The following is a 22,514-nucleotide window of genomic DNA, read 5'->3' as shown; positions in this document are numbered from 1 at the left end:
CACTCGAGCCCCAGCTGATGCCATCTAGCGAGAGTAGCTGGTGGTAGGGTGGCACAGACGCTACCTAGGTGGTAGCATTATTGCTAATGTGACAACGGCGAAAAGCACATCGTGGTCAGACAAAAGGATAACGGGCATGAAGTACAATCCTAGAGGTACATCGTATGAACATTTAAAGAGACAACCATGTCCATTACAAGGGTGCATAATCAAATACGTGGGGCACCTCAACACCCTATGAAACGCAGGCTGAGACTAAACACACAGCACAAACAATGATTCATTCCATTCAGGAAATGAATGTGAAATTGCCCATAATGGTGCTTTACAAAAAATTCCAGGATGCTTTAAGTGGAAGACAGTTATGACAAAACTGTTGTTTTAGCGTACTTCTCATGGCAGGGTGTTATTGAGCCCTTCACAGGGGCCTGGGAACAGGCGCCAGGGCTCCTGGGAGTTTCCAGCTTGGTTTAATGTGGATGGTGGTGGCCGAGACACAGAACTGGGCATTGTCAGAGTGGACTGAGTTGTGGAGGGTCCAAACATAATTATCTGTGGCACCCAGTAGAGAAGGTAATGACCAACCATTAAAACCACGGTTGTTGTTTTGAAAGGGGGAGTGAGCTTCTCCGCTGGGCTTTAGAATCTGTCATTGTGTTATCTTCATGTTGGTTGCTGTTGCCCTCTTCCCCCTCCCCCTCTAAAGAAAATATATTGAGGGGGGGGTTGTTACAAGTGGGGAGGATTGAAGGAAAATCACACTGCAGAAACTGAGTAGGGTCAATGTTATTAACCAGAGGAAGCAATGAAGGGGGACGAACACATTTTTTTGGCCATCTTTTCCACCACTGGTGACAGAATCCAGAGAATCGATTTGCTCAGGGTGGGAACACAGCACTTGTGGGTTCTTCTTGTGGTTTCCTGTTGTGTGAGAAGTTTGGTCAGGGAGCCTCTTGGAGGTCTGGGGCATGTGGCCCACAGGAAACAGAAGACTCTAGGAACACTTTGTCCTCCTGCTTTGTTCAAAACGATCAAAGCAATGAGAGACATGTGAAGGCAGACTGAAGCATTCATCTGATCTCCTGCTCCCTTGTCCAGGCCAGCCTTGTGGAGTTGGGGAAACTCAACACATATCTGTACCCCCTCCTCTTCCTGCTCTTCATCCTGCTCCTTGTCAGCCTTCTCCACCTGCTCCTCCCTCCCTCCAGCCCTTGTGGGTCTGACAGCCGTGGTGAGGAGTGTCCCCCCTCGGAGCCCAGCTGCACCCCAGACCACGCTCCATCAGCTCAGCAGACTCCCTGGGTGGTAACGATCGCAGGACAGATGATGATAATGACGGCGGGCCAGATTCAAGACACCCCACCATAGCTCATCCTCCTTTTCACTTTCCCAACGCTCCCTCCCTCTCGCCCCTCCACTCTGTTGTGTTTACGGGCTCTCCGATGAGAGGGGAAAGGAGCACTCAGCCTGGCAGGAGTTCCCTAATAAGCCACTGAGGAGAAAACACCCTAAGGACGAAACAGAGGATAAAATGCCGGAATACATTCAGGCAGCAGCGGCTGAGTAGAGTGCTGGAGAGAGAACGGGATGTTTCAACTCCCAGCTTCGGTCGACGTTCCACTCCAACTCTGTAGACACAGTAGTACAGAGATTGAGCATACCGAAATTAAGTTCTGACTAAGGATGAAACGTGTTTAAGTGGCCTGTACCCCCCGACCCAGGTTGTGGGTGTATGCACTACCTGGGACCTGAACACTGGGCTTAAATACTTTCGATCTTAATCCGATTTTTTTGCGGGTTCCTCCCTCTCTGTACCGGTAGCCACCTCCACCACAGGCGCCCCTGGGCCCCTCGTTGGACCTAATCCTGTTACCTAATGTTTTCTTGACGGTGCGCCCAGCTGAAAATCAATTAGCAAGTACCGCAATCACCGAGAACAGGAAGAGTCCTGGACGGCTTCCAAGGCACCTATTTGCTCCTGAATGGCAGAGAGTTCTTCTCTCCTCTCAGTATACTCAGTATTTCCTGCTAGTCCATTCCTCCGACCGCACTCTGCCGATACCACTTCTACACGAGGCTGTTCCGAAAATGTTTTGATGAACTCTGACCTCCCCCCCTCACGGATGATCTAATCACTGATTCTCTGTCCTGGGTGTCTCCTCTTACACGCAGAGCCGGCTCTCTGAACGCTGCATGCGTCTCTCGTCTTCCCCCCGTCACCGTTCCTCACCCTGTTCCTCCTTAGTTTCTGTTTTGGTTGGCAGGAGCTGTGGGCCGGGGAACAAGGGTACGGCAGAGAGAAGGACACAGCAGAAACAGTCGGCTGAAAAAGCAATTCTCGGCCCAAAAGCTGTCTGTCACTCACTGTGGAGTGAAGGACGAAATCTAAGATAAATCATCAAGTGCCAGGAGGCACAACATCCCCTGATTGATATGAGTTTGTCTGAATGACAAGCACACAAGGACACGGTGGTTCTACCTTAGACATTTCCCGGCGTCCCTAGAGTGAGTCTTAATGGTGTTCTTTGTTTGCTTGTTTTTCAGAAGAGGACACATTCAATCAGTGCGTTTTCTTCTTCTTCTGCAAATGAACTATCAAGCAAAGATGCACTGTCGCTGACGTACTTGAAAGCGGAACGTTTAACTGCCCACTATTTCCAAAGGAAGATAGGCCAATTCTAGTAAACACACTCACATACAACTGCACACACAAACTGCTCAAGGAATGCTTATCTGGCTAGTGTCTGCATATAGGAGGAGATCCGGGTGTTGCTAGAGAGGTTCCAGTGTCTCATTAGACTGTAGTGCCAGGTGGTCAAAAGGGAGGACAGCTATGTTTGCTAAGACAGCTAAATCGTGTGTGCGTGGGTGTGTGTGTGTGTGTGTGTGTGTATGTGGACCCTCATATGTGGACACGTGTGTGTGCATCCACAGTATGTGTGAGCACTGGGCATGTGGGAGTTTCCACGGTGAGAATGTGACAGTGAGTGAGGCCGTCTGGGATTGTGTAGAAGTGTTTGGATTAATAATGGCTCTTGGAGGACTCTCTATTACTCCTACCCTGTCTTGTTTACCCAAGACAAGAGAACCTGCCCACACGGAGCAGTGCGAGGGGCTGACTGTTGTTTCTGTCTCTCCTCCCAGCCCTCGGCCTCTCACCAGAGTAATCGAGCAAATAAGAGTGATTGATTCATGAGAATGGGAGAAAGCCGTCTGGGGATTCTCAGGGAATCTATACAGTAGCTTCAAATCACACGTGGAGTATTGTCCAATCGTATGGTCGGCTGAACCGTAGAAAGATGTGGACCGGCTCCAGAAGAATACAGAGGGCTAGTGTCTGAAACAACGTTGGTACGTGGAAAAGAATGCAGGACGCAGAATGTCATGGCTGCCCGTGGTGAGAAAGGCTTCGTTTAATTTCCCTTTCGTTTCACAGGGCGCAATCTCACAGCGTCATCTTCGAATTTCGAAAACGTGGATCAAATCGAGTGTGCGTATGTGCGTTCCTGCAATGTGTGACTTGGCGAGGAGGAGGGAGGGAGGAGAAACAGAAAGTGTAATTAGTTTCTGAGAGAGCATATCCTGTCCGGAGCATGTCATGTTTTTACAGCCAGCTACAGTGTCTCTCACTACTCTCGTCATTCTGATTAACTACAAAAAACACCTCCGCTGACCTCCAGAGTTCATTGCTCAGGAATAACAGCAAGGACATCAGTGCTGTAGTTCATACGTTTTTCAATTCAATTTTTCAATATCTGATTGAGTGGAACATAAGTGACCTGAGATATCCTGTCCTGGTATCCCTCGTTTTACACAATTTTATGGAGGAACCTGCCTTCAAGGGCATCTTGTCCCTAATATCACTTCCATTATTCCCATTCCCCTCCATTTTCCTGTAAGGTCAGAGGTCACACAGTTATAAATAACCTCATTGGCCTCGCGGCGAGCACAAAAGCTCCCAGATCAGAGACAGAAGCAGCCTCACAATCACCGAGGCCTGTTTTATTGTGTCTGGCCTCCCAGGAGAGCTCCAAGCGCCTAAACAGAGCCAGCCCCAGAGACGGCTCCCTGCGCCTGGCCATGCGAGCGCACCACGGCCCTGTTTTCTTTTCATCTGCATCCTCTCGCCGATATATGAAGGATGTTAAACCCGACACCTGGTCTGGTGTCAGGCTGGTCCGTCGTGTCCGGCAGCTGTGCGGCGGACCTCACCCCGAGGTCCCCGCCCACCCAAGACATCTCGACGTGGCCGGGCTCTCCATGCCACCTCCACACGTGCATTCATACCCACACCTCCACGCACATGCGGCTGGATCGTTTTGATCCAGCGTATCCTGCCATGGATGCGAGGAAAGGATCGGTCGTGTAAAAGCCCCTTCAGGGAAAACGGTAGAGCGTGCTGACGAGTTCTGTTTCATAATGGCTGCGTTGGAAATGGAAACTGTTCAGTCACAAACAGGACAGTGATAAACGTGATGACATCGGGGCAGGTTGGTGTCATCCGTGCCTGTTCCTGCCTGACTTCCTGCGTCAACGACTTGGAATCCCAATTAAACTGGAGACGTGGTGCTTTGGTTATTTATAACGGAAACTGTCAGCGATCGTCTGGAATGATGATCCTTCGAGAACGTCGCAGGTCAAGCTGTTGATGTGTCAAGAGCAAAATGTTGGGATGGACCAGCAGTCCTGTCCTCCCTGTGATAATGTCTTAGAGTCCCTTCAGTCCTCCAGACAGAAGGAGGGGAGACCACAGATTTGTTTCAAATGTGACTTTTTCAGCAGCAGTCCTGCAGCACGGGTTGAGTTACCGGCAACAAAGAGGCCCTGCAGATTTGGAGTCCTCTGACTGGATTTTCAAGAGCCTTGAGATGAATTCCAAAGGAGAGAGAGCGATCTGAAGTGTTGGACCAGACTCACTAGACAATCATTCAATCCTGTCAGCCTCGCTTTAACTACGCTGTGTGAGAATCCAGCATCACAATTGTTGATTTGTTGTGTGTGTGATGTGTGTGTGTGTGTGTGTGGAGGGGGGGTGTCTGACAGTAAGAGGCCCAGTCACCTTTCTGACCTCCAGCTTCTTTGAGACCCGGCTCACACACTGTCCTCCCTGTCTGAGGCCCAGCGACCCCCCCCCCCCCCCTCCTGCCCTCCTTGACTGAACCACTCCAGTCTTCCTTCTGAAGCTTCTCCAAGGCACTGACATGGCCTCCTCCGACGCTTACTGATGAGAGTTTTCCGGAACCCAGAGGAATTCCAGCCTTAATCACACTGTAAAGGCCAGATTGGCCAATTAAAACGGCTCAGCTGCTCCCTTGCCAAAGATACCCATTCATGGGTAAACTAGAGGATGGCTGCCTTCATGTTCTATTCAAGGCTCTCTATCCGTTACTGAGCTTTGAGCAGACCTCTCTTTGGCGATGTGACCCTGGATGTTTTGTGGTCCTGGTGAACAGTGCTTCTATGAAGCCGCTTTGTCCGACTCTCCATATTGATTATTTTGACAAGGTGACATTTTGGGACTACATTGTGGTTGTGTGCAGAAACGTGAGACATATTTTAGCCCAGGAGTCAGGTCATCCTACTGTGCTGTAGGTTATCCTGCGAGGACAAGCTTGTTTGTTTATCCGGAACGTTCGTTTTGTCAGGAGCATGTCTCACCTTGCTTCGCTGTCAAGTGAGAAATATACGACCCCGAGGGAGACAAAAAGTTGTTATTTCTGATGCATTCTCAGTTGACTGGTCCACAAGAAAAGACCTGATGTTCTCTCTGGGCGTGACGAAGGAAACACAGGAGCGTCGTGAGAACAACTGTCATTTAACCTGATAAATCACCCAGAGGAGACAGGCAGAAGAGTGACGTACCCCACACAGCGTGCAGAGGTCAAACCTGCGGTGGGGGAAAACTGATTCGCTCTAAACGCCATGCTCGCCGCTTCGGGGATTGGTGTTGGGGGGGGGATCTTTGGGGGAGACCCCAGTGAGGCGTCTCTCAAGACTACACAAGCAGTGGGTCTGTGTCGACCTTCATCCCTCAACACACCTCCAGTTGTACTGGAAGGAGACAGGGACTGCGTGAGGGTGGGTCAGTGATCTGTTGACCTCCTTTGTATCCTGAGGAACAGGTGTTGGTCTCTAACAGACAGACACCATGTTATACTCGCTTGTTTTCGTCCCCTATTTGCAGGTAATCAAAGCTCACAGGGAGGACCATAGAGAAAAAAGTACCATGCAGATGTCACCACAAAGTCGAACACAAAATGAACATCAATCTTTCCGAAGGGGTGTACCGAAGGGATGCGTAATTTGTTTCAAAATTCAAATAACGAATACAGAAGGCGGTAGGGAACGGAAGAAAAAAAAAGGATTCCACAACATGACATATGTGTTTACGCTGAAACACCACTGAGGGAGATAGAAGAGAACCAAACACAGGTTCTCCCAACCTGCCAGCAATCTTTCAAAGTCAGCCCGATGATCAGAAAGTGTAACAGAAGCCCCAGACTATCAAAGAGCCCAGTATCCTGCGAAAAGCAAACCAGCTGGAGATGATGGACACCGAAAAATAGTTTTTTTTTTTAAGGCAGCAGAACCTGGCTAGCAGGCCTTCTCCTCCGTGCTCACAGCCGTTTGTAATTCAAGGGTCACAACGTGTTTCCATTTGGGTTTAAATCAAATTAACCCTGCACTATTTATAGCCTCTGCTTTGTGCGTGGGGACGCAGAGGGTTCTGGAGAACAGACCTGACTAGGATCCAGAACCTCGCGGTCACTCCGTACATCAGCGCCGTGTACCTGGGACGCCGCTCAGTGACATCATTAGGGAGGGGAGGGGGGGTGGGAATGCCTCTGGTTGCTGTTAGATTTAATGTCCGGAGAAACCCCGTTCACTTGCGGTCCAGAAGCATGTGCTGGCGGAAACATCCGGAACCAGAGAGGGGGTTGGGGGGTTCTCTCGTAAGAGATGGACACTGACGCACTGCCTCTCACTCTCAGAGGAGGAGGCTGTCGCAGGAGAACTCAAGCCCGATAAAACACGCCGGAATTCCAGAGTACGGAATGTTTGCGTCCTTCTCCTCCGCCTCCTCTCCAAGTGTCTGACCAGAGAGCCCTTCACCATGACGATTCCACCTGGCACGTCAATGCTCTCTAAAACTGAGTTATGTTGCGAAAACCCCAAAAATGGAATCGGGCTGATTTGCTGTGCTTATGTTGACATAGTTAACTTTCCTTAGACGGATGCTTGTGGTTCTTTTTTGGGCTTTTCAGGGTTCCGTCTATGTGTCTTTAAGGGGGAGAGATGAAGAGGTCAGAGATGGTGATTTGGGCAGGAATGAGGAAAAACAACATGCCACAGTGAATGTTTTCTCTTGAGACCCACAGGCGTTTGACTGACAGCTAGGTATAAATAATCACACGCCGTCAGTATTTTCTCCCAACACTAACTCACTGTAAAGCCTGTTTAATATTCTTAAGTGTCAAGCAAACGTTTCACAGAAAGAGACACTTGATTCAGCCCTAGAGATGGGAAAAGGACTGAAGAAAGTCTGTTCATGTGGATCCAAGTGGGCCCCGCATCATGGGTCAAACAACCCTTTCTCACCCTACACACAGTCACACACACACAATCACACACACAGCTAAACATCCACACACACACCATTCAGTAAAATCATGTCTGCTATGGTGCAAAGACAGTGTTACATGCACCTCCTCGTAGCGCCAGGCTATTGGTCGTATTCTGTGAGAAGCCAAGGAATTTAACCCTATGAAAACTTTAAGGCTCTGTAAATAAGGCGAAATAAACCTAGAGGTCTTTTGAAAGACACTTCTGCCGGGATACCTGCATGGAGACGGGTCGCAAGGCTAGGCCTGTGTCGCGACAACGTAACATAGAAGGACATACCTTGACGCGTTCACAAGACTGACAACAAGAGTGACAAATCATCGCCAATCAACAAAGCATCATTTCAAACGACCGTGAGGAGTTATGTTCAGTGTAAAACAGGAACAGTCGTAGGATTCCTGCGAGGGGAGGCTGGAGTCTCTCTGCCATCCATTATGTCTGAAAAAGCAGAAGGAGGTGGAGAGGGAGAGAACCGAACATAAAAGCTGATTCCAACCACCTGTGCTCCCTAACTGTGCACATTCTTTCCCAGTGACACCCGGCGCACAGATAATTCCCACTATGCAAATGTTTTCTGTTCGAAAGAAATTATGGACTGTAGCTGGGTGAGAATGTGGCAGCACACAGACACGCCAGGGGAGCGAGAGAGAGAAGTTTAAATTAGAAAAGTGCAATGAATAATGCCGGCCCCTTTGCCCGTCCACCTTTTTCCTCATTACGCTGAGCCGTCTGAGTGGTAATTAAATTCATGCACTGATAGGATCCTCTCGTTTTCTGCCACCGCGCTCCTCTTTTGCACTCTGTCATTCTGGCACTTTTCCGAAGGGGTCGGAGGCGGGGGGTGGTGGAGGGCGGGTTGGGGGGGGGGGGGGGGGGTGAGTCTGGTGGTAAATGATGTACTGTAGCGTAGAGCAGACCACCGGCTCGGTCCGTCAGGGCGTTTGTGTGGAACAGCTTTGTCCCTGGTTGAGGGCACCTTTCAGGAATGCTTCTGGAGGGCTTCATGGACCACAGCTGCCAGTGGTGTGGACTGACCTCCAGACAGACTGGTGCTCCCTCGTGGACACGAGACAGCTCCAGCGCTCTCATTTCCTCTCCACAGGGACATGTTTCAGGAGAAAATGATAGCATGGAATAATGGGACAAGATTTCTCATTGTGAAAAGTTGATTTCTCATCTGTGAAAAGTTGATTTCTCATCTGTGAAAAGAAAGAATTACTCGGGAGGCGTTGAAGAGTTATTAGGTTCAGGTAACTTGTTAAGTCAAATCAAAGTCTTATTAAGTCAAATTTAAAGTCTTTAAAAATAAATGCTAAATGTATGGAAATGTAACATTGGGCAAGTGAGGCATCCACAGATGCCTCACTTGCCCAAAGATGATTTTGTTATGGTTTATGAGTCTATTGAGGAGGAATTCTCTTCATCTTGGACCAATAAACTTTTCTATGAAAAACAAAAATAGGATCTTTTTTGGTGTCTACTAATTCACATCTACATATTCTGTTATTTTTTCCTGAAAGGGCTGTATATTTTACATTTATATTATAATGGGGGCTTTAGATTAAATAAAGTTACATTTTGCGGCTGGTACCACAATCTAAAATGTTCAAACTTGTTTGTGTGATGTGTTCTTTGAGTTAAAAAAATAACTAAAGTCAGAATACAAGACACACGAGTCATGCTAATCCATTGCTGTTAAGGTGATTAGAGCTACAGGCACTGATACCAAAATTTGCATTCAATAGGGAAACGCCAGCTCAAAATCAAATTTTATTTCGGGCAAGAGAATAAAGATGTATAGTCAATTTTACAAATGGACTCTTTCTGGAGTCTGCGGTCTTGCAATATCCTTGCTCCCTCCGGCCCCCACCAACTCCACCCCTGCATGAGAAGACACAAGCAGCAGAAAACAGATTCTGTAAAGATGGCTGTGGATTTATGGCACAAAGGCGAGTACTAGTGAGGAGAACCTATTTCCATCTGGGCCGGGAGCCACCGCTGCTACTACAGATTTATGACCAGCATGACACAGCTGATTACTCTCGGACACTGAGGAGAATTGGACATGGACTGGTTTCGGCTTTATCCAGTTTTTTTTACAGGACGGCTGGACCCTGGTTCGACCAGCTCTGTCTGGCCTCTTTATGCTGACTGAGACAAGAGACTTTTCGTCCACCCAATCTCCACCACCCCTTAGACATTAAAATACACCCAACCTCCACCATTACCCTCAGTAACTTATCTCCCAATCCCAACACTACGGCTACCTAACATTCACACACACTCTCGACACTCAACCCTCGGAACTTTACCTCAGCCCACTCTGAATGTGAATGCCCTAATCTACTATATTCACCTCCAGCCAACCTCCACACCCCCCTCAGCACCAGGGCTTTGTTTATGGACAAATACAGGCCAACTTGGACTTGTTAGGGTCAATAAATAACACATGCAGCCTGATGGAAAAGCCACATGGAGGGAAGCCTGGGTTGTGCATGCCGTCTCTGAATGTGGAGAAATGCACAGACTTTGCTGTGACCCCAGAAACCGCACGTGGACTTTTCCCCCTTCCTTCTGACAAATTTGTGGTCCCTGCGTTTCACTGTGGCCAAACCTTGGGCAGAGAGAGTTCAGCCAAACCAAACGCACCCCTCACAGTGGCTCTGGGGTTGTTGTGACCCCTCAGACCCAGCCCTAAGGGCACGCTTCTGGATTATGATTCTGAACTCACTGAACCACTGGCAGCCCTGCAGGATGTCACCTTGTCCCGCACTGCATGAAATGGCTCTCTACTCAGTTCCAAACCAAAATGATAAAGTCAAATGAAAGAACAGCCTCTCATTTTCACTCAGTCAATAAATCAGGATGAAACAACTTGAAACAGCAAATAAGTGGTGTATTAAAGACAGATGGCCATTCGTTTTCCCTTGAACTACCAGTTCAAGGACAGTATGACATTCAATCTAGACAACAAAATCTGACTTTGGATTGAGGTCAACAGGGTGGGTTGAATACACCCTGTAATTGAGGGAACTCTTGGATGAGTAAGCCTACTGTCCTGTTCCTCAATGCAGTGCTGACAACCTTCCTCCAGGGGAAACAAAGAAACATGGCTCCTATATTGTGGGAAAGAAATATCTGTCAGGACAGAACACATGGACATGTGGGTTGACATCAGCTCCGAATGAGTTCCCCTTCGCTTTCTCACAAACCCCTCGCCCGCCTAAAAGTCCTGGTATGAATCGTCTGGAGCGTCCATTCCCCAACGAGACTCATCCTTCTTTCGAGCTGTTTTGGATGAGCCTTGGGTGAAAAGGGCTGCCCTGCTAGATTGATGATCCGTGGCCAATTAGAGGCTTAGCCTCCAAGCCTCAAAAAGACAGCGCGATCTCAGACGTAAACACAGGCGGCCCCGGGATCTGGGAATACCTGTTGTTCCGAGATGCAAAGCATGCCTCGGACCACCAGCTGTGCACGGAATATCCCACACAAGTCCTACATGGAAGGTTTCAGATATATTGTCACCTCAAAATACTTCGGAACCCCGCCCTTTCCGCGAAACGGAATCAGGAGACGATCCCTTGCTGTAAGCCTAATTCCATGGCTGATCCCAGTACCCCGGGATGAAGCATGCAGGGTGAGAGGGAGGGGCAGCGGGGGCAGCTCCATCTGACACCCGGTGGTTGACGAGCTCCAGGGGCGCCAGCCAGGGCCTTGTTAGCCAAACCCTGACAACAAGGCGCTGCCCTTGAAAATCAATTATAAACACTGGAGCGTCTCTTGCATCTGTTTCTGCTTGGAATTTCTCGTGGGGCACTGTCTGTCCTCCCTTTGGTTGTTTTTTTTTTTTTAAAGGTCTGACTACGCCGCCGCTCAAACGGCCATCCCTGAGGGATTAGTGATGGCACTTAGGCCTCTGGGACAGTGCCTGTAAATCAGGCTGGATGTACTGGGGTGATGACAGGACTCCCGGGGGCCTGCGTTTTGTGACTGAACGGTTTACGGGAGTGTCTAGTGAGGGGTGCATCCTTGTCAGAGCTTAGTGGTTTCTCTGTCTGGTACATGTAAAAAAGGGACTATCGTGGATGAGGCATACGGAGAGTGCTGTGGGGAGTAAAGATCGGCCCTCTTATTGATGTCTGTTAATGACCCTTCAGCACTTTGCTTACACAACCTGGGGCCAGTGTTACCTTCAATTGATTCAACATGTCACCTTTTCACCAGCAAGCGCCAGGGATCTGTGTTTAAATTAGCAAGCTGAGTAAATTCCTGGCCCCTTGAAATTGCAAAAGAGACCCCCTGTTTCATCAGCCACACCAATTTCACAACCCACACAACTTGAGAATCCCTGACACTGTTCTTGCCCATCAATCATACTAACGACTGCTTTCCAGTTCAGAATGGATCATGTTTGTTCACCTTTAATCTAAATGGTCCTGCACTTTAACTTTCATAAACCAGAAAAAAAAACTCAAGCAAAGGTTGCCGGTGGTTTGGGGAAATTTGTTTTTTGGAAGAAGGAAAAAGAAAAACTAATTCTAATTGGGATCTGAGAATGAAATATACTGTGTAACATGAACATGGACATCAAACAATTTTCTGAGTAAGAGCACTTCCTGTATTCTGAATACGTTCATTTGAGGTGCTTTTTGGAACAGGGATACATGTGGACTAAAAACTAAAACTCCAATGGCACTCTCTTTAAAAAACTATTAAAATGCCTTTATTGTCATGGCATGGTCAACTTAAACCTTTCAAACTGAAGGGTTTCGGCATCAACCCTTCATTAGGGAGTCAAACCTGTATGTGGACATATTGGAATAAACATTAAACTAATAAGTATAATGCTATATTTTATGCAATCTTACACTAATGTTGCCTGTACTACACAAATCATTGTAATAGCCCCACTGAATAAAAAAAAGGGGTTTTTGCAGTTTTTCAGTTTTTAATTTTCAGAACGTACACACTTATACTGTACCAGTAATCATTCTAAAGAACTTATCAGTGAGCCATTATCTCTAACCTAAAAAACCTAAAAAACCTAAACCTATGTGCTCTTTAAAACTCTTCCCTTCACCAGATGCTTTTTCTCCCTTCAATTTAACGTTCCCTTTCACCAGCCTGTTTTACTGTGCTGAAATGTACATCGTCACTCACCCTAACAATGCAGCCTCAACACGGTTGTCTTTCTCTCTCTCTCTCCAGAGGGTGTGTACAGCCCTTTTAAGTAACAGCTAGGGCAGCGTGATAAAAGGCCTTCATATGGAGACCACCGGCATGGATAAAGTCACTGTATGGGGCTTTCAGAAAGGCTCCTTGTTTTAAGAAGACCTTCCCAAGTCCTATTGTTCCTGGGCCCTGCCTCTCCACACGGCCTCCATCTGTTCTTGAGGACCTGCCTTCTGGTGGGGAGGGTGTGCAGGCATGTCCTGGTTTGTGACCTCAGACCAGCTTCTGTCTTCATTCAATGGAGCATCTCCTGCAATTATCACAACCTTCTTTAGACAATGGTCATTACTCCTGACTTTTGAGGGTTGAGGAGGACAGCTGAACAACTGCCTCACAAAGCCCAAAGGGCAAAGGTAAAGTGGGTGGATTTCACTTTTTTTTTACGTCAATGTGCCATGAAGAAGATCCAATTTGTGTGGTATGATAATTTGCTTTTCCCTTAGGAAAAAGTGTAGCTGTCCATGCATTATACCTGACCTCAAACCAAAACCTTTATCTAAACCAAAACCAGTCTTTGACCTTAACGGATGGTCATGGAGCAAAACTGGATTGGTGGAAACCCCAGAGGTATTCTATCTCCAACCCACTGGACAAGGATGAATTGTTCCTAAATGATATCAACAAACAATATTCCATCCTGCGCTTTCGGAGGAGGGGAATCTGCGTGCTCATAAATTAGCATTTGTTCATGTGAGGCGCCCTGATGACCCGGTAGGCTGTCCCTCATCTACACAAGTGTGTTCTTCTGTGACTCCCCTGCCCCAACATCCACCGCGCGCACACAAACACACACACACACACACCACCCTTTCTACCCTAGTAGATAAGCTACAACCCTCCACAACTGTATAACAGGTATCCAGAACCCCAAAAGATAAATAATACAGGGCTGAAATGAACTTCACTGCAGTGTCCAAGAATGAAGTAGATAAACATGATACCCCCCTTTCATTGCTGATTTAAAAACTAGCATTAAGAGGTTGACCGGGTCAGACGGAATCAAATCATGGGAGCACACAATCATTACCTTCTGTAATGAAGGTGCTTCTGAGGAGGGCCTGGGTCGTCTGGTGTGTATTGTTGACATTCATCAGCTCCTGCTTCTTGATGGAGGAAGAAGATTACATTGCGTAATCTTGCCAAGGAAGGAGGGCTCTCGAACAGCCTGTAATGAATGAGATGAATCAGGGAAATGGGCTGCCCGGATTGGATCACTGTGGTTCTTTATTACTCAATGGAACCGTCTGAGCTTTAACAACTGTACAAGGAAGAGAGAGAGAGAGAGAGAGAGAGAGAGAGAGAGAGAGAGAGAGAGAGAGAGAGAGAGAGAGAGAGAGAGAGAGAGAGAGAGAGAGAAAGAAAGAAAGAAAGAAAGAAAGAAAGAGTGGGAGGGAGAGAGGCAGAGAGGGAGGGAGAGAGAGAAATAGGGTAACTCTGTATAAGGTTTAATTTTGTGAGAAAATTGAATTTGTACCAAAAAATTGTACAGTTAAAGAAATGGAAATGCATTTATACTTATTTTTTTTTGTGTATCAGTAAAAAGTAAATCTGAATTTCTAACTTCTTCCCCAAAATGTTTCACAGTACACACAGTAATGCACAGACATGAAAATGATTTTATTTCACAATATTGTGTTTCCAGCCTTCAGTACACACCTCTCCAGAAGGCAACTATGGAAGCAAAGTCAAAAGCAGGGAGAGGATATTAATCAGACAGCCACCGTTGGCAGGCTGGGCAATCAAGATGATCACAAACATAAACAACAGGCCAAGTAAGCCGGCCCACGCAGAGGACAAACAAGGGCAGAAAAGCAAAAGTCCATTCATTAAATAATAGTAATATTTAGAAAAAATTTATACCATACCAAAAAAACAAAAAAAACATGTAATGCATACTTTTTTTATGACATGAGGTAGGCTGTGTTCCATGAAGAAGAAAAAATCCTACTTTATGTAATTCAAAGCAAGGAAAACAATTTTTGTCTCTTAAAATCCCATTTTAAATAGGTTTAAATAACTTTTAGCTGCTTTATCTACTACAAGGTCATTTCAGGACATATAAGTATTTATTTAATTCATTTTACTGTTCATTTTGGAGAGCGAAAACACGAATGTGCCATATGAATGCTACGTAACCATATGTGGAGTATTTTTATGTCACTAGTCAACCATCCTGTTCATACATGCTTGCACGTACATCGAAACGCAACATTTGCTTTCGAGGCAGGATAGTGACGTTTCATAAAGCATTTTGCAACACTTGTTCCCGGAAGTGCTTCCTATCACTAGCCGAGGTCAAAATGGCGGCTTGCTGAATGTGGAGAGGACACACCGGGAACCGGCTTTATGTTTCAAGAACATGTACAAAACGCCATGTAGTAGACTGACAGGTAAATATACATCTTATCAACAGAATCGGATAGCATGTTGGTATGTTTTAAACCACTGTCTGAATGTGCTCTGTCGAAAACAAGCACAAATGTCGCTACCAAGCTAACTAGCTGGCAACATCATGTGTAATGGGAACTGCCTACTGTGGTTCTTGCTGGATATGTACTAACCTGCCAACTGCATGACCTTAAGTGACTGCTAGCTGGCATGTTTACAGTCTACCTTTTAATATACACACGTGCACAATCATTGTCATTCAAAATATTGACATCCACATTTAACTGGTAGCATTTAGTCGTTGTGTTAGCTAGCTAATCAAATAACCTAGGTTACATATAGGACTAACAATGTTATGCAGCCTAGTATTAGCCACCTGCTAAGCAGCTAGCTACGTGGCATGTTGATTATATGCCTCTTAGATTAAAGCAGTTTAAAAACTCAACAACTCACGTTGAGTGTCTGGAGAAAATGGACAGCAAGAAAATAATGAAACATAAAATGAGCTCATTGCCTAGGTCCAGATATATGCCCTGATTGTGATTATTGTTTGCTATTTAGGTCTTTTTGGTGCCAGTGTAAACCAGAAATTAGGAGGACATGCAACTAGAATTCACCCAAGTGCCCGCAGTTTTATCCAGCTCTGCAAGAGAGACCCAAGTAAATGGGTCACGTATCAACACCTGAACTTCCTAAAGCATCATGTAAGTAAATAACCTACACTTCATCAATATCAGAAGCATGGTTATTATTAGGAATTCATATTATGATAGCTGAGCTACGTGATGCACAGAAAAAATGCAACGTTAGTGGTAACGTACTGTATCATAATATCCCCCATAATACCGTTCACCTCGTGCATGAAGTCCAGGGATATGTTGTCCTTGCATCTTTGCGCTCATGCGTTTCCTCTCTGTCTCCCTAGTATGTAATACTAAGAAACAATGAGCTCCACCAGCGGGCCATCCCTAAACAGGCAGACGTCCTGACCATCATTGAGGACCGCGACGACAGCGTGGTCAGACAAATCCAACAGGTGCCAACCATTAAACCTATGGTCAGTGAGGTGGCACCACAGCCCGAGCATGGGCCTGAGTCTGGACCTGGACCTGAGTCTGTGGCTGTAGAAGCTCCAGTGGTGTCCACTGTTCCCTTGGCCCAGCTCGCTTCTTCAGCTCTCCATCCTGCTGCCGAGGCAGAGGCACCGGCCTCAGCTGTGTTGTCCGGAGCAGCCTGGGCCTCGTCTGAGGCAGCCGGGGCCTCGTCTGAGGCAGCCGGGGCCTCGTCTGAGGCCCCCCACGTCCAGGTGGAGACCGAAGCGGCCAGGGAGGCCCGCCTGGACAGGCAGTGGAAGGAGCTGAAGGTGGACCTGGCTGAGCTCCCAGATGTGTACGCACGACTCGCCAAGATCAAACTCACAGGTATAGTTGTGGCAGCGATCTGCCTGCCAATGATGTTACATTTGAGGTCCTCCACTGCATGGGAGTTAATTGCATTTTTTTGGAGTAGGTTATAGTATGAGTTTAAGTGTTTAGTTTTTTCCCTGTGGTTTTTCAGCACTGGTGGTTGTGACTGCGGCAGCTGGCTATGCCATGGCTCCTGTGCCCTTTGACCCTGCCATGTTCTTCCTCGCAACTCTCGGGACCGGGCTTGCTTCTTGCACGGCCAACTCAATCAACCAGGTCAGTTATCTCAGCAGCTGGGACCTACCCGTATGTGTGGTTGGATGTATTGCCTGTGTTGCTCAAGACACTTGTGTTTCTAAAATATTTGAGGTAATGGATCCCATAGTTCAGAGTTTCTCACCGTAGATAACCCCAGACTTCAACATACCCTAATTTCTCACTTTTGGTGTGATTCATTTTAAAGCTGTTATTTGAAAGACAAGCTACACTCTGTTCATTGCTGGCGTGATACAAGTTGTTCTGCAACGGCTAATAGATTTTCGTTTGACTTTACATGGACATGAACTGGCGTTGTTAACAGGCGTCCTATGCGCCCTCACGGGGTTCTTGTTGTTGTAGAAAACACAGCGTTTGCCAGCTCAGTCCCACATCTGAACCGGTCTGCATTCCTCCTTTGCTACAAATCTCAAAAATGCATTTAGGGAGAACTGTTATTATTTTTCCCTTAAAAGCTTTTTTCTTTTTCTTTCTCTACGTTACTAAAAATAAAAAAGTGTGCCTGTACACTCGCCTGGACGCTTCAAATGCCTGACATAATCAAGCCTCCCTCGTTGCCTTGCGTCGACGTCGAGCGCAGGAATGCAGTCCGTGACTTGGGAATATTAGTTTAATGGGTGACCTCTCCCTCGGCCCTGGCTTGAACTCCACTTAGTGGCGTCCTTGCTCTGTAATTTGGCCAGGGCCCTGATTATCCTGCAGGTTCCTTGCCCCGGGGCCAGACATGATCGGCCCCCCTAGTCGGCCTCAACAGCCAAGTTCCAGAACTGTCCTCCCTCCTTGAGAACTCTGCAAGGTTAACGAAACCGACAATCAAGTCTCATCTCCCAGCTCTCAGACCTGACCTTCTTAAGCAGACATAACATGATCCATCATGCGTCATTTTGAGGGGAGGTTTGCGGTGATGAATGTCCACATATTTGCCCTCCTGGTTAAGCACGGACGAATGTCAATCAGTTCTGTAGTGAGTCGGTCGTACCGCACAGTGCTACATCTTCCTTCAATGTCTTCCTACCTCAAACCAGAGCAGGTGTGTAAATACCCTACAGGTATGACAAAAATGTTCCTCTTTCCTACGATCGGGGACTGTAGTCTGGCGAGGCCCCAGCCTCGGGAGTTCACTGTGTTGAGAGACGGGGAGAGGAGGCAGCCATTATTCTGACTCTGGGTGTCCCAGCCCACCCTCACCCCAGGCCTGTCAGTCTTCATCTTCTCCCCAGGTATCCCCCGAGGCAAAGAAACGATAGTCCTTTGTTGACGGGTGGCTATTCTTCTTTCAACGCCCCCCACCCCCTGCCCCAGAAAGTTCCAGAAGCCCCCCCCCCCCCTCCCAGTCCCTTGACCTTGGTTATCATGCCCAGCTGAAGTTCAGGGAATCTCACAGACATTGGGGGTAGTTTTTTTGTTGTTGACTGGAGGTCCGGTGTGGGCAGTCTTGAAGTGGGTGGAGTGCAATGGACATGGGTAGAGCGGTGAGGTTCTATTACAGGAAGCAGGAACACATTGGCGTTCTTGTTGTTTGATGTGCTTGCTCTTTGAAGGTTGAATGTGACCAGGAATATTACAGGTCGTGGAGGGTCGTCCTTGAGCTGCGGTGCTCGTTGTGAAGGGGGAATCTCTGGAAGAAACAAACTTTTAGATTGGGGTAGAGAAGAAGGAAGAAAAAAAAAAGAAGAAGAGGAAAAAAAATACATTGGCAGTATTTTTGGAATGTGGTAATTGGTTTTCTTTGGAAAGTAAATATGCCGTGTTCTCCGTACAGGAGATTGTGTCGGATGGTTACACAACGTTACTCTCGATCACGTGGACGACCTTGTGTTTCTCAGACCTTTTCACGAAAGAAAGGCCTGAGTCTCATCACTGCTTACGGAGCTCCGAGGATATTCAATCTCGCGGCCGGAGGTGTTCTCTCTTGTGGTCGGCGGCTGGCATGCAGACCAAGGTCTCACTCCACACAAGGCAGTGTGTGGAGTGTCAAGGCAGTGTGTGGAGTGTCCCTTGTCGTTCTCCATGTCCCTCCGCGGCCACAGACCCGCGTGCATGTCGTCATCGTTTTAATTGGCGTGATGGGAGGGATCGAACTCAAGGTTTTGGCCATGTGAAAGAGAGACACCTGGCTTGGAGGCCGGATGTTTTCCCGCCTGTGGGCGGTGGGTTCTAGAAAGGCCGAGCCAGGCCAGTGATCACAAGACTTTCCCCTCCTTCTCTGACGGGCTCAGAAAGAACCGCTGGTTAGCAGCATTTGTTCCGACGTCTCGAAGGGTCAACACACTCGGGACGCTAGAAAAGCGAGCTAATTAGAAGGTGACCGTGCGCCTGTGTTTACACAGGCCCACGGACGAGTGATCGGCAAGTATTATTTTTTTTGTTGTTGCTTTGCTCGGAATAGTGTAATTACACACACACACAGTCACGCGTGGCTCCTAATCACTCACCACACCGTCTGGGCGGGGACTCTGTGATCCACACCGCTTCAGTCAGACACACTCGGGATCAACTGTCAGCCTTTGTCTCATAAAAGAGACGCGCCCTTACCTGGGTGGAATTGATCGTGTGTGTGTGTAGATGTCGAAACAGAGGGAGGGGTAAATAGACACCCTTAGATGTGGTGCCAGTTTCCTTTTTCTCTCTCTCTCTCTCTCTCTTTTTCATCATCTTTAAAAGTAGTGCCAGAGCGTCGCTGTGGTTCGGTCGGATCAAAGCCGCAGCATTTTGTTTGAAGCGCGAGACAAAAGCGCGACAAACAAATCAAAGCCGAGGTAGATCCGTCTGAAGATCACTTCCCGTGGATTCCGCCAGTCGGCCTTCATCTTTTAATGTTTGGGGTCTGAAGAGACTTCGGAGCGCGCGAGTGTGTGCGACCGCAAGACTGGAGGGATTACCTTCAGGGCAAAGACAGAAAACGAGAGAAAAAAAAAAAAAAAAGGGGTTTTGAGGGCTGAAGAAAAGGCTCGCCTGTGGGCAGTGGCAGTGGGAGACCCACAGTGGTGTTAGAGGAAGCTGCAGCCTCTCATGGCGAAGAGCCCGTAAGCGCTGAGTGTTGCGGTTTCAGTGTTTGTTTTCTTTCTTTTGAACCTAACCCCGTTTGGGGAAACTGACGGAATGGTTTAAGTGCCAGGAGTTACATACCAATGGAATATCACTGTCTGGAGTTTGTCACTGCGACGATACAGTCCTTGTATTATATACCCACCATATGTCCTTCGGCCAAAGGGAGGAGAGTTAAGATGTGTGTTCTTTTTCCTCATTCGTCCTCAATATAGTATAACAATCGGCTAGCCTCCAAAGTCCCTCTTTTGGTGTCGGACCGCCACTGTAATTAGCCAGAGTAATTGAATTCCTCAGACAGGCTGGGAGTGTTGCGTAGGGAGCCTGGTGTATGTGGAGGAAGTCTGCAGCAGGGTTGAACAGGTGGGACCTTGGGCTTGTGGCTCTCACTCACAGAACCCCCCTTCCCCCTCCCCTCCTCTCCCTGTTCTTGCTGACTGGTGTTGGTGTGGCGTGGAGGTGGTCTGGCCTCTGGTGAAGGAGGTGGGAGGGAGGGTCACACTGGTGTAGAACTCTCCGGGGGTTCCAGCCCATCACTCCCTATTCCAGCCTTCGTTAGCTAATTGGATAATTGGGTCCGGAGAGCATTTCAAGCTGGGCCTATAGTCCCCGGAGGCACTGCAGAAGTCCTCAGCCCAGAGTGGGCAGGTCGTGGTGTGTCCTGTCAGATGGCAGTGGGAATGTGGCGGTGCAAAGCGGGGAACGCACCCCGCACAGGGACGCACCCCGCACAGGGACGCACCCCGCACAGGGACGCACCCCGCACAGGGACGCACCCCGCACAGGGACGCACCCCGCACAGGGACGCACCCCGCACAGGGGCGCACCCCGCACAGGGACGCACCCCGCACAGGGACGCACCCCGCACAGGGACGCACCCCGCACAGGGGCGCACCCCGCACAGGGACGCACCCCGCACAGGGACGCACCCCGCACAGGGGCGCACCCCGCACAGGGACGCACCCTCCTGTTTGTCATGAGAATGTGCGGTGGCTTCTTTTTGGTGTCTCGTCTTCGCCCCCTTTCTGCCATTGCGGCAAAAGGTGTTCCTTTGTGTCTGCTCGTGTCGTGCGACTCCTGCGGCGTGCCGTCTGAGGTTGGCACGCACACGCGAGCCCCCCACAAGCACGCCCCCCTCCCGAGCGACGCCCTCCGCTTCAGTCCTGTGGAGGCATGCATTATTTACCCTTCTTCCTCCTGGCCTCCCTTCTCCTCCTAGTGAGCTCCTTCAAGCGGACGAGACTCTTAAAAAAGGTGCCAACTCAGGCTTTGCTGTCTTAGGGCCGCGCGTGTTGTGTTTAGGCAGTTCAGCTATTATCGCTGAGCACGTCCCACCAGTTCCAGCAAACCAAGCACACTTGCGTATCAAGCGTTATCTATCATCATCTAATGACAGACTTGAATGTGTATTATTTCAAGCGCATATTTTGTTTGGAGCGATCGCGTTTCCATGGTTGACCTTTTTTTTACCTCCAAAGTACTAACATTGTATTGTTTATAGTGGCATCAATCATCTGGTTAATCATATTTATCCAAACGTTTAAATAGCGCTGCCAGCTGGAATGGTCCCTGAAATGGGCCTCGCTATTCCCCACGGGGATAAGATGTCTTGAGCCCCCCTTTGGGCACCCCATTTCTAATGTGTTGGTCTAAGAGCTTTTAAAAGCTATACTGATGCAAATGTAAAAGCTCGTCTGAAAGAGCGCCATATCAAATCATACTTTGTTGTAATTTTACAGTGCTGTGTGGAGTCAACATTGTCTCTAGTTGAATCAGCGTTTGATCACGATGCATCTGCTTATTTGTGACTTCGGAACGGGCAGGTCGCGTTTGTAAAGCTGTGCGGTACCCAGCATACAATTTTAATGGCACCATTATATTTAAATGTCATCCACATGATCATTTTAGCCACAGTAGGTAGCTCAAGATTGGGCCGTGGCATTTCAGTAGACCTGCGGACCAGATTAATCACACGAGCGAGGGTAAATGAGTAACCGCCCCCCCCCTATCTTTTGGTTGTTGTCATCACGTTCTGTCTGCTTCATCTCCTGTTCTGCCGTATAGACTTGAATTATTTACATGAAATGTGCTGCCACGAATTTTGTCCACATTTTGTATACGTTTGGATGACTTGACCTCAACTGTTTGCTTCATGAATAAAATGTATAAATCAGATCAAGTGTATCAATGTCATGAAGGATAGAAAAGCACATATGATCTCACACCCCCGACCGTGCTATAGAAGTCCGATGACGTCCGACTTTGGCATCTGATTCATAAAGGGAACTAGGACAAGCCCTGTGCTTATGATCATGCATCTTTGGAGATTGTGTTTCGTCAGACCACCGAAAAATCCATTCCGTTTTCAAAACAGCTTTCAGAACGGGTTTTGCATGTTACTGACGTTTCCTAGTAAGCACAAATGCACGTGTCGAGAATATCGGCGGTCACGTCACTCTAAAGGAACCAGGCAGTCACAATTTCCCCTCAGATATGAAGTATCTTGGCTATTCCAGACCCAACTGAAAGCAGGCTATCCTC

General features: G+C 47.9%; 1 protein-coding gene across 1 annotated transcript in view; it reads left to right on the top strand.

The window, feature by feature from the left end:
• Positions 1 to 15,155: 15,155 nt before the first annotated feature.
• The window catches only part of cox10 (cytochrome c oxidase assembly factor heme A:farnesyltransferase COX10), a 29,373-nt gene continuing 22,014 nt past the window's right edge, over positions 15,156 to 22,514 (top strand). Inside the window, exons 1-4 of the mRNA XM_067244881.1 lie at positions 15,156 to 15,245; positions 15,805 to 15,947; positions 16,169 to 16,664; positions 16,801 to 16,925. Of these exons, the coding sequence (XP_067100982.1) occupies positions 15,215 to 15,245; positions 15,805 to 15,947; positions 16,169 to 16,664; positions 16,801 to 16,925 (795 nt within the window). The 5' untranslated portion in view covers positions 15,156 to 15,214. The remainder of the gene's footprint in view (positions 15,246 to 15,804; positions 15,948 to 16,168; positions 16,665 to 16,800; positions 16,926 to 22,514) is intronic.

This window comes from Osmerus mordax, chromosome 10 (genome assembly GCF_038355195.1).
Source record: "Osmerus mordax isolate fOsmMor3 chromosome 10, fOsmMor3.pri, whole genome shotgun sequence".
Taxonomy (NCBI): Eukaryota; Metazoa; Chordata; class Actinopteri; order Osmeriformes; family Osmeridae; genus Osmerus; species Osmerus mordax.
This window is presented reverse-complemented; position numbering and strand designations above follow the sequence as displayed.